General features: G+C 35.2%; 1 protein-coding gene and 1 non-coding gene across 2 annotated transcripts in view; both read left to right on the top strand.

Annotated features, from left to right (window-relative positions):
- Spen (spen family transcriptional repressor) overlaps positions 1–12,612 on the top strand; it is a 79,879-nt gene that overhangs the window by 40,013 nt on the left and 27,254 nt on the right. Inside the window, 1 exon segment of the mRNA XM_047526034.1 lies at positions 10,034–10,194. Within this exon segment, the coding sequence (XP_047381990.1) occupies positions 10,034–10,194 (161 nt within the window).
- Trnaa-ggc (transfer RNA alanine (anticodon GGC)) lies at positions 11,441–11,514 on the top strand. The gene has a single exon. It is a non-coding gene; the product is annotated as a tRNA-Ala (tRNA).

Here is a 12,612-nt window from a genome sequence, read left to right as displayed (position 1 = left end):
GTCCTGGAATTATAGGCGTTCACTTCCGTGCTTGACTCATTTTAACCATTTTTAAGTGCCCAGGTTTCTGCAGTTAAGTATATTCACATTATTGTGCAGCCATCAACACCTCTGTCTCTAGAACTTTTTCATCTCCAGAACTTTTTTTGTTTTTCAATCTGTAGAACTTTTTCTTCTTCCCCAACTGAAGTTCCGTAGCCATTAAACAATAATTTACAGTTGTCTGTTCTCCAGTCCCTGGCAGCCACTACGCTGCTTTCTGTCTCTATGAATTTAACAGTTTTCGTACCTCATAGAGAATTATGTATTTGCCTTTTTGTGTCAGGTTTATTCCATTTAGCATTATATCTTTGAGGTTCAAACATGTAGCACGTGGCAGAATTTCCTTCCTTTTTAAGGGTGTTTTATATCCCATTTTATGTATGTACCATGTTTTGTAAATTTGTTGACAGACACCTGAGTTGCTTCCACCTTTTAACTAAAGAACATTGAAATATGGTTGTACACATATATATCCGAGTTGCCGTTCTCAGCTCTTTTGGTTGTATAAACAAGCAGAGTTGCTGGATTATATATTCTGTGTTTCATTTTTTGGAGGGGGAATGACCGCAGTACTGTTTTATATAGTGGCTGCACTGTTTTACTTGTCTATCAGTGATGCAGAAGGGTTCTAGTGCTTTCACATTCTTGCAAACATTTGTTATTTTTGTTCATTTGTTTGGTTTTAATAATAGCCATCCTATTGTATGTGAAGTGTTATCTCATTTGCATCTTTATAATGATTTATAATGTTAAGCATGTTTTCATGGGCTTGTTAGCTATTTTAACTTGAGAGAAAAGTATGTTTGAGTTCTTTGCCCATTTTTGAATCAGATTATTTTTGTTATATTTTATCTCTTTCTTTCCTTGTGTACTGGGATTGAACCACCCTCGGGGATGATTTACCACTGAGCTACATACCATGTTCTTTTAATTTTTTTAAATTTTGAGGCAGGGTTTTGTCAGTTTGCTCTGGCTGGCCTTGAACTTGAGATCATTCTGCTTCAGCCTTTCTAGTAGTTGGGATTACAGTTGTGTGCCATGATTCCTTGGCTTGTAATATCATTTTAAAAGGCAAATTTAAGACGTTTCAAAATCAAAAGCAAATTGCTCCAGTAACTTGGTTAAGCAAAATAGAAAATTTACTGATTTGTTCTGAACAATGTACTAAGGCAAGGAGAAAATCTAATTGTGATACTCAAATCCTTTACCTAAATTTAATTACTTCAACCTTTATTCCTTAAGTAAAGAAATCTATTACATTAAGAACCATTTTAATATGGAATAGTTTGCATTGATGTAAACCTTACTAGAGTATGGGTATCTCTACTGTATATTTCACTCATTATTTGTTTAAAAATTACAGAATAGTCTGTCTGACATTGGTATCGATATGGGAAAGTACACATTATAAAAAGATTTTTTTATGGGGGGTACTGGGGATTGAACTCAGGGGCACTCAACCACTTAGCCACACATCCCCAGGCATATTTTAGAGACAAGAGTCTTACTGAGTTGCTTAGCACCTGGCTTTTGCTGAGGCTGGCTTTGAACTCACAATCCTCCTGCCTCATTCTCCCAACCCGCTGGGATTACAGGTGTGCACCACGTTGCCTGGCTTCCATTTACCTTTTAATCATGTCTGTTAAAAGGATGCCAGGGTGTTGGGTCACAGTTTCTCTTTGAGTAGCCCAATTTCAGATGTTGACATCTTTCTCTTTTTCCTTTTTTAAGTTATTCAAATATTTTTTAAGTGCCTTGTGCTTGCAAGGCAAGCACTCTACCAACTGAGCTATATCCCCAGCCCTCAAATATTTTTATGAAATAATACATACTGAGGAGGAATAATCACTCTAAGGAGCCTATGTTAGAATTGCTGTCTGAAATTAGCTTGTTAGATTTTCAGAAGAAGAGAAAGCAATCTAAGAAATAGTGTAGACTTGGGAGCTGGGGCTGGGGGAGATTTTCAGAAGAGAAAGCAGTCTAAGAAATAGTGTAGACTTGGGAGCTGGGGCTGGGGGCTCAATGGCAGAGTGCTTGCCTAGCATGTGTGGTGCACTGGGTTTGATCCTTAGCACCACATAATAAAAATAAGCAAAATAAAGGCATCTACAACTACAACTATATCTACAACTACAAAAAAAATTTAAAAATAAAGAATGTAGGCCATTGTTTCTCAACCATAGCACTATTTAAATTTGAGACTAGAAAATTCTGGAGATTATCCTGTGCACGGTAGGATGTTTAGTAGTATCCCTGGCTTCTACTTACCAGATGGCTATAAATGCCATAGGTGTGTCCTCTGTGGGATTTGTGAATGAAGTAGAATATCCATCCAAGGACTCCGGTCTTTGTTACACATTTACAACCCATATATATATATATATTTTTTTTTTAATTAATTATTATTGTTTTTTGTGGTGTTAATGAAACCCAGGACCTTTTGCATATTCTGTACCTTCAGCCCTTTTAAAATTTTCTTTCTTCTTTTTTCGTTTTTTTTTTTTTTTTTTTTTTTAAACTGGGCATTGAACCCAGAGATGCCTAACTACTGAACCACACCTTTAGCCCTTTTTAATATTTTATTTAGAGACAGGGTCTCACTGAGTTACTTAGGGCCTCACTAGGTTGCTGAGATTGGTTTTGAACTCAGGATCTTCCTGCCTCAGCCTCCTGAGTTGTTGGGATGACAGGCATGCTTCTCTGCACCTGGCTTAAATTGTATTTCAAGATAGGATTTTGTAGAGTTGCCCTGGCTGGTCTCGAACTTGTGATCCTTGAGTGACTGGGATTACAGGTGTGTGTCTCTACCTCCAGCTTGTATTTGTTTTTATAAATATCAGTGATTTTTTTTCAGTCAGGTTATGAATATGTGTCAGTGGCTTAGGACTGAACTGGGGTATATATAGCTCAGTTGTAGAACACTTGCCTAGTATGTATGAAGCCCTGTGTTTAATCTCCTGCACTGTAAAAAAAAAAAAAAAAGATACCTGAGATCCTAGTTAGAACAGCTGTTATTTTTTCTTGATTAATTAATGAAATATCAAGGAAGAAAAACTTCACAGTTTGCAAACCAAATAATATTTTATCAGAAACTTTCATTTCACTCTTAGATGTTAATATCTTTTTATTGAGTTTAGTTTACTTTGCCAGACATTAGTCTCAATCATTTTCGCAATTCAAATTTTTTATATCTTCGAGGACTAGCTGTTTCATATCCAGCACTTTTCTGGGCTCTACCTTCAGAAAGATCAATCTGTTGAACTCTGAAGAAGGCTGGTAAGTGGGTCATTATAATACACAGTGCAGGGATTTAAGATAGATGTATAGATGTTACAGTAAAAGCATTTTAGAAATATAAAACTAAGAAACCAGTAAATTTGATGGGATGGGGATGGGGTTGGGGTGCCAGGAACAGATGTATAGCAGGAGATTGATAACAGAGCCAATTCTGAAAGGCAGGCAAGGAGGGAAAGAAAGGTGTCTTCAGGAGCAGGTATCACTCCTATGCTTGCTATATACTATGCTAAGGGCAAAACACTTTATAATCATTAGCACATTAAATCCTCACAAGAACCCCCAAAAGTAGTAGGAATTGTCACCATTCACACATGAGGATATTAAGGATTAGAGACAAAATAATTTAACCAAGAATTCAAATCTAATAGGAAAAAAAAAAAGTCCTTCACTAGAAACTGGTACAGTACTCTCACGTGGACTGATCATTAGTGGTGGTGGAGTTGGAAGGACTGAAGGAGTGACTGGGAAATTATTTGGCTGCCAGGTTGTAATGGGTCCACTCCACCTTCTTAAGTAATATGGACTTTGTCCTGCAGGTATTTGAGATCTATTCGAGGTGGATGATGGAGGAGAGTTATAGGACCCTAATGCTGGGGGTGTGGCTTAGCGGTAGGGTGCTTGCCTGGCCTGTGCAGGGCTCTGGGTTGGATCTTCAACTCTGAAGGGAGGAAAAGAGAACGAGAAATAGGGCCCTAGAACCAAGTAGGGGCCTTTTTTAAGTTCTGATAACCCACTAGGAAAATTGAAGTTTAAATAGGTAAAATGAACTTTTATATGCCACCCAGTTTAGTATTTCCTTCTTATTTTTCTGATTTAAAAAAATGTAGAGGTTTCATTCAGTTTACATTTTAGAAGTAGTAGTGCTGAAAATAGTAGTGGGATCACATCACACTATCTACTGAACTAATTCTTTTTTTCCCCTAAACTTTCTAGACTCAGGACCTTTTTACATCCTTGAATTATTGCACTTTTACTTAATGTGGGTAGTTTCGATTGACATTTATCATTGAAATTAAAACTAATTAAAAAAATTTCTATATTAATTCCTTTAACATAGGACTTAAAGATCCTGAGTACTAGTGGGGTACTAGTATTGAACTCAGGGCTTTATGCATACTAAGCACTGAGCTATACCCACAGCGCCAACTAAATTTTGTCCCCACCCCACCCCAGTGTTGGGGATCAGACCCTGAGCTGTTCAAATGCTAGACAAGTGCTCTAACACTAATCTACACTGTCAGCCCTGAATGTTTTATAAAACAATTAGTGAGAAGAGTGGCATTGTTTTAGCTTCTTGCAAATATCTCTTTAATGTCTGATTTAATAAGATTCTCATAAGTAATTTGATTCATATTGTGATTTTAAAGTTTTTTTGGTATATGAGGATAATCTGGTCTCACACAGATATGTGATTAAAATTGAAAAGAATTCACAGACACTCTAAAAGGACTTTAGCCTCCACAGGAGTCCTCAGACTCAAGACTCACTTCAAGAATTGCTGCAGTATAAAGATACAATTTGGATTTGTTTAAAGGAGAGGGTATAGAGGAATATATCACCTTGTGTGGTGATACGTTCCACTCAGCAAATTAGATAACCCCCCCTCCCCCTTGTGCCCCCACATCTGAGGAAAGCATCAAGGACCAGAGGGCAGGCACATTTTGTACCATCCAGGCCTAATGGAAAGTGCATATTTTGCATACTTTCCCTCTTGACCCAAGCTTATGTATTGACTTTGGAGAGAAAAATTATTAGCTATCTAATTGGAAAATTGTCACTTGAGGTTATAGCTGCATTTAACAAATGAGCCTTCTGTTTTAATTGTGAAGTTGTCTAATTGTTCCTTTTTTTAAAATCCATTTATTCCAGTAATTTGGTTAATGCCTTTTAATCTCTCAGCTTTAAAAAAAATAATGTAGATGCATTATTTACCTCAATTAAATGTTTACATGTAATATAGGGACATGGGATATAGAAGTCAGTTATTGGACGTCACTTATGTGTGAACAAATGTAGTCCTGAATCATCTTACAAATGGTATACTCAGTGTATTGACATTTTCAGTGGAAAGAATCAAATGCTCATGTAGTTCTGTGAATAAAATGGCTGTAGGAAAATAAATTAGTGACGGACCTCCTGATTTGGTTTATGACATTCCTATATTGCATTGACTTATCAAGGATTGTTATGTATTCAGTTGCTTTTTCTTATATTTCTCCATTATGGAAATTTTGATTAGACCTGCTTTTCAGTTGTCTTAATAATAATCTTATATATAAAAAATATGAGAAATAGGGGCTGCAGTTGTAACTCAGTGGTAGAGTGCTTGCCTGGCATATGTGAGGCACTGGGTTCGATCCTCAGCACCACATAAAAATAAATAAAATAAAGGTATTATGTCCATCTACAACTTAAAAAAAAAAAAAAAAAAAAAAAAAAAAGAAATAACCCAGCCTTCAAAATCGTCCTTAGGAAAAATAAATATAAGTAGATCACTCCCTCCCCTTCCCTTGTCTTTTTTCAAATACCAGAACCCATTCTGTTGCCCAAGTTGGGTGCAAGTGATCTTCCTGCCTCAGCCTCCTGAGTAGCTGGGAGTATAGGCATTTACCATCACTCCTGACGTAGATTGTTTTTAAAGTGTTTCTTTTAGATTCCTTGCTATTTAGAAAATTAATTAATTTAATTGATGTTGATAATATAATAATCAATGTGCCCAGGTAAATTTAAAGTCTATTTTTAAAAATTATTGGTAAATACACCTTTATTACTACTTCTTTCACATAACTTAGATTGGACTGTTTTTGTCAATTAAATACTATATATCCTGTGTTTTGATGAACTGTTATGATTTTAGTTTTCACAGAATTATGAAAAATTTTTAAATTAAAATTGACGTACTCTGGGCATTTGGGCTATCAGTTTAGTAGGACTGAAAAGCATTTGGGTGTGAGCTTGGCCTGGGAATATAGCTCAGTTGGTAGAGTGCTTGCCTTGCAAGCACAAGTCCCTGAGTTCAATCCCCAGCACCACAAAAAAAAAAAAAAGTGTGAACTCATTTTTACTCAGGATCTTTAAGTCCTTAGCACATTTAATATGCTGTACTGGAGGTATACATTGCATTTTAGGTTAACATTTCAAAATGTGAACTCAGACTTGTATTTTGTCATTTCATAATCCATTTAAAAATCTGTTCCCCTTTCTAGTTATCACTTTGAATTGGTCATCAGATGATTCAGATAGTTAAATTTTACATCTGGTTTCAGAATTGGTGTAGTAACAGGGGATTACCAGAAGAGAATGTGATGACATTTTATAACAAATCTAATTTCTGTCACTATTTTTTTTAAAGAAAATCATTTTTATAGTCCACTGACCTTTATTATTATTACTTTTTTACATTTATCATGCCATGAATTCATAGGAAATAGGTTCCAGCAGCTTAGGCTCATTTCCATTTGTTCTCACAAAATGTGCTTTCTGGGTGGAGCAGGCCAGAGCTTCGGCTGAACCCAGATACCTTTCTCTTTAGCTTCCTTCTCTTTCTGATCATTGTCCTTCACACGTGTCAGGAAGCTGTCTCGGCTCTGAGAGTGCTTAACATTCTCAATGGGCACATCAGTTCTCTTGGCAAGACTCTTGCCCTTACTTGCTTATTCACAACAATGACAACAGCATGCTGGGTAACATTGTAGACTCTCCCAGTTTTGCCATGATAGCATTTGTGGGGCATTCCTTTTTGAACAGTACATATTCCCTAATGTCCACAATATCACCCTTCTGTAGATTTGCATGTATGTGGCCAAAGGAACAGCTCCAAGTTTTCTAAAAGGCCTAGAGACTAAATATCGGTTCCTCTCCTCTTTCCCTTTGTGTTCGTCATTTCGGTTGTTTATTGGAAGATGGCAGTTCTGGTCAAAAGGTAGCTCTGTCACTATTTTTTTGTACTTTGTTTTGTTACTTTATTTTTTGGTACTGGGGATTGAACCAAGGGGCCCTTTATCATTGGGCTACATCCCCATTCCTTTTAATTTTTAATTTGAGGCAGTATCTCAAAAGTTGTTGAAGGTCCTGCAAAATTGCTAAGGTTGGCCTCAAACTTATTGTCCTCCTTACCTCAGCCTCCCGAGTCTGGGGTAACAGTTGTGTTCCCTGCACCCAGCTTACTTTATTTTAAACCATCATTACCATTCTTCAGTCATCTTTCTTTTCATTTTTATAATACAGACTTAGAATGTTCTTGTTGCCTCATTATTTTAGTAGCCTGAATTTCTTCTCTTACCCATGTTTACCTCTTTTCTCATTGTTGTAGGAAATTTTGGCATATATAATATTGGTACTATTGTAATTAAAATAGTTGAATTAATTGTTACTTTGATTCATTGTAATTTATTGTTTGCTCTATTTCTGTAATTTATTGTTGATAAATCATATAACATTTTATACTTAGTCATTTGATGACCTTGTGAATAATTTTGTATTGTTTTGAATATTTGTATTTAGTAGACATATCAAGCATTTTTTTCCCTTCTGTGCTGAAAACAAGATTATTTTGCTAACCTGAATTTCATGATAATACAGTATCCTATTTAGGGTACTGTTTACTTAGAACTAGTAACACAGTTTTTGCTTGATGACCAAGATTATTATTATTATTTTTTATAACTAAAGCCAAAACATTTATAGAAGGCCTGGCAGTGACAGCTTGTGGTTCTATCTTAAAGTGCTTTTTTCGGGGTGGGGATGCTGGGAATTGAAACCAGGTCCTGGTATGTTCAAAACATGCACTTTGTAACTGAGCTACTCCCCTAGCCATATCTCTAGGCTGGTCTCTTTTGCTTTATTCTGTTTGTAGCCTAACTCCCTTCACTTGGCTCTTAATGACATTGGTTTATTCTCCTACCTTTTGAACTGCAGAAAGTGAAAGTTCTGATAATAACCTTCTGACATTTTCATCTTCTGCCTTAGCATGTGAGAACTAAATAAAAATGCTGTGTAAAGTCTTAGTTTTCAAGAAATATCTTTGGTTTTCTATAAGAAAACACAGTGTATTTCTTTATTTTTGGACTTGTTTGGGTGGATGAGTCATTGTCCTGGCTATGAGATTTGTAGTCTTAGTGCAAATGACAGAAACTACTATAGGTCATTTCATTTAGCTATTATGCTTCAGGAAAGTATGAAGCGAAATTTCACAAAGACAGCAGCATCTGCAAATAGCTTTTCATCAGTGTGTTTGAGAATGCCTGGAGCAGTCTTGTAGATTCAGTACTGGAAAGAGAATTTTGTGTCTCTCAACAGTTCTTAGGTATAATAAACTTAATTAAATATATCCCTCTTTAAATATATCTGTGAAGATATATTCTTCTTAATTTTCAGTTGACTGTCTCCCTTTTTTAGGATTTTATTAAACTGAGGAGAGTAATAAATTCAGTTTCATGAACTCTCACTTCTCAATGATCCACAGGGAACAGAGCTGAACTAACAGATTCACTTAAATTATAGTTCTTCATTAGTCCTTCAGAAATTTAAAAGTTTAAAATTACCTGGAAAATTATTTTGGATATTTTATTTTCTAAGAATTAATCCAGTCAATGGGGTAGTGCACAGACTGAGCATCCCTAATTTGAAAATTCAAAATTGGAAGTGTCCCAAAATCTGAAACTTTTAGAGTGCTGACATGCCACTGCAAGTGGAACATTCCATGCCATGAAACTTCATTTCATGCACAATATTATTTAAAATATTGTATAAAGTTACCTTCAGGCTATGTATATAGGCTATATAGGAGACACAAAGATTTCCTGTTTAGATTTGAGTCCTATACCAAAGGCGTCTCATATCTAGGTAGGTATTTAAAAATATGAAATCCGAAGCACTTCTGGTCCCAAGCCGTTCAGATATGGATACTTAGCCTGTAGAAATAGCAGTGTCGATAATATATTGAATACCTGACATATTCCAGACCCTGTACTGGTGGTTATAATATTTAATTCTTTTTTTAAAACGTATAATTGCCCATTTTGTACAATTACTATGTATATTATTTTGTATATACTAATTGTACAAAAGTATGGTTTCATCAGGAGAGCTTCATACATGGGTATCACATATTTTGCTAGTATTCCTCCTTCCTAATACCCTCACTTACCCTACTCCTGATTTTGTTGAATTCTTAACACTGTGAGGTATGCACTGCTTTCATTATTTCCATTTTACAGATGTGGAATCTGAAGCTCAACAAGAGGTTAAATGATTTATTCAAGGGCACCTCCTATATTTCTGAGCCAAGATTGAATTTAGATCTCTGAGTTCCAAACCCATATATTCTTTGTTTTATTGTTGTTGTTCTTCTTCCTCTTATTATTCTAGTGAATTGCATTTACCAGTCTTACTTCATTTGAGAAAAATTTTTCAGATATTTCATAGAATGCTGTGGGTACTGTCTGGCATATTAATACAAGAATGTTACTTTTGCTTCCACATTCTCACACCAGTGTTTCCTGTCTTTACCAACTCTGAGGATTATGACAAATAAGAAAAATGTAGGACCTTTAGAAATTCCAATCTTAAATTTTAGACCTGATAATCATTGCCACTTGTTAATTTTAAGAAGTTTTATATGCTACTGAGTTTGTTTGTCTTTTCACTCAAAATTTTGAGGCTTTATTGTTTTGGGGTTTTTGTCCTTGTGCAGCAGTGATTCCAGCAGCAGTTCAAGCGATGACTCTCCAGCTCGATCAGTTCAGTCTGCAGCAGTTCCAGCACCCACTTCCCAGTTGCTTTCATCTCTGGAAAAAGATGAACCCCGTAAAAGTTTTGGGATCAAAGTTCAGAATCTTCCAGTACGCTCTACAGGTAAAAATATAAATAATTGGGGCTGGGGAGATAGCTCAGTCGGTAGAGTGTTTGCCTTGTAAGCACAAGGCCCTGGGTTCGATCCCCATCACCCAAAAAAAAAAAAAAAAAAAGATACATTCCTCTCACATACTGTTGATGAATGAGGTAGACTGGGTAACTTGAATTTTATAACTTGTAGTGAAAATGTTTTCTTTTTGTGCTTATTAACATTTAATGCCATGTGGGGAAAATCAAGTGATTGTTATTACTATGTGGTTTAATTTCTAGTTTGTATCCTTGTACATATATGAGAATTGCATGGTGATGCTATTTATATAAAACATGTATGTACGTACATACATTTATGTATACATTACTTTGTGACCTTTTTGGTGGTGGAGAGTACTGGGACTGAACCCATGCTTACTCTACCTCTGAGCCACATCCCCAGCTCTTATTTTTAATTTGAGACATGATCTCAATAAGTTACCCATGCTGGACTTGAACTTGTGATTCTCTTGCCTCAGCCTTCTGACTAGTGGCTGGGATTACAGGTGAGCTTCACCATGCCTGGCTCATTACTTGCTTATTATATGCATGTATATGTATATTTTATGGCAGATGGTATATAAGAAAGCATAGTTTTTTTTTTTTTTTTAAATAAATATGCTTCTGGATTAAATATTTTGTTATTGGGGGAGATTTAGTATGAAGAAATTATAGAAGAAATAATATGTTATGTTGGCCTGAAGTCCTGTTATATGAAATAACTTTGGGCATAACATTAGGATAGGAAGTGCATATCAAAATATTAACATTTTGAGTGACGAAAGTGATGAATGGAAAAAGCCTACAGGCTATTTTGTGATCTCTCTTGCTCCTGATTGTTTTTATTTTACAGTGTACCATAATATACTGTTATTTCTACATTAGGCATATTGAGTATGTAAATAAGTCAAAACAGTATAGAGTAAAACCAACAAAGACCAAATTATGTATTTCTTAAGTACATTTCAATGATTGCTTAAGTTATTTATTTAAAGTAACCTATGAAACTTACTAGGTTTGTGAATAAAGATGTCTAGACACAAAGTTGATGAGTGATTTTTTTTTTTTTTTTTTTTTTTTTTTTTTTTTTAAATACTGGTTCTGGGGATTGAACCCAGGACCTTGTACATGCAAGGCAAGCAGTCTACCCACTGCGCTATTTCTCCAGCCATTATGAGTGTTTATTTAAATGTTTTTTAAAATTCATTTTTTGGACTGGGGGTATAGCTCAGTTGGTAGAGTGCTTGCCTGGCAAGCACAAGGCCCTGGGTTCAATCCCCAGTACCGCAAAAAAAAAAAAAAAAAAAAAAAATCATTTTTTAATTCTTTTTAGATATATATTGATGAGTTTTAATTTAGTTTTCTTGGATTTTAGAAATGGACAAAGGAGTAAAATTGTCTTGCTTTTTATATGCCTTTTATAATAAAACAAATTAACACAAGACCTCCTGATGTAGTATGGTTCATTTCTAAAAGGCATTAAAGGTATTCTTTTGGACTTTGTTTTGTGCTGGAGAGTGAATCCAGTATGCCTGCTAAGTGTATGCATCCCCAGCCATGGTGTTTTATCAGTTGTTTCACGCGTTACCTGATGCTTCTCACATAATTTTGTCATTGAGATGATACCAGGAAAGCTAAAAGTACAGCTTTAAGTCTTTAATACTTTAATTTATAAATATACAGGTATAATTTTTTTATTATGAAAGTATTGAACATATCTAAAAGTAGAAGGAATAGTAAAATGAGCTCCTCTATACCTATTCCAGATTCAAGAACGTCAGCATTTTGTATGTATCTATCTATATTTATTTATTTTGGTGGTGCTGGGTATTGAACCCAAGGCCTTGAGCATGCTAGACATGTGCACTACAACTGAGGTATTGTTTTTGTTTGAAAGACAAGTTCCTAATAATATGCCAGTTCACGTTAATTTATAGATAAATATTTTTGACATGTTCCCCTAACCAAATACCATTTTTACCTAACAGATATTCAGTAATATCATCCAACATTCAGTTTATTTTCAGCTTGTTATACACTAATCTCTTAAATACCATCTTAAGAGTTATTTATTTGAAAAAGTAATATTTTAATGTTAATATGGCTCAGTGGTGTACAGCACTTGCCTAGCACATGTGAGGCCCTAGGTTTGATCCCCAGCACCACATTAAAAAAAACCAAACAGGGGGCTGGGGTTATAGCTCAGTTGGTAGATTGCTTGCCTCACAAGCACAAGGCCCTGGGTTCAAATCCCCAGCACCACTACAAAAAAAAAAAAAAAAAACCAGACAAACTAAATGTATTGTGTCCATCTACAACTTAAAAAAAAAAAATTAGACCAAAAATCAGGCCAAAATTTAGTAACTTGCTTACTGAGTTGTAATTAGA

Source organism: Sciurus carolinensis, chromosome 1 (genome assembly GCF_902686445.1).
Source record: "Sciurus carolinensis chromosome 1, mSciCar1.2, whole genome shotgun sequence".
In the NCBI taxonomy this organism is placed as follows: Eukaryota; Metazoa; Chordata; class Mammalia; order Rodentia; family Sciuridae; genus Sciurus; species Sciurus carolinensis.
This window is presented reverse-complemented; position numbering and strand designations above follow the sequence as displayed.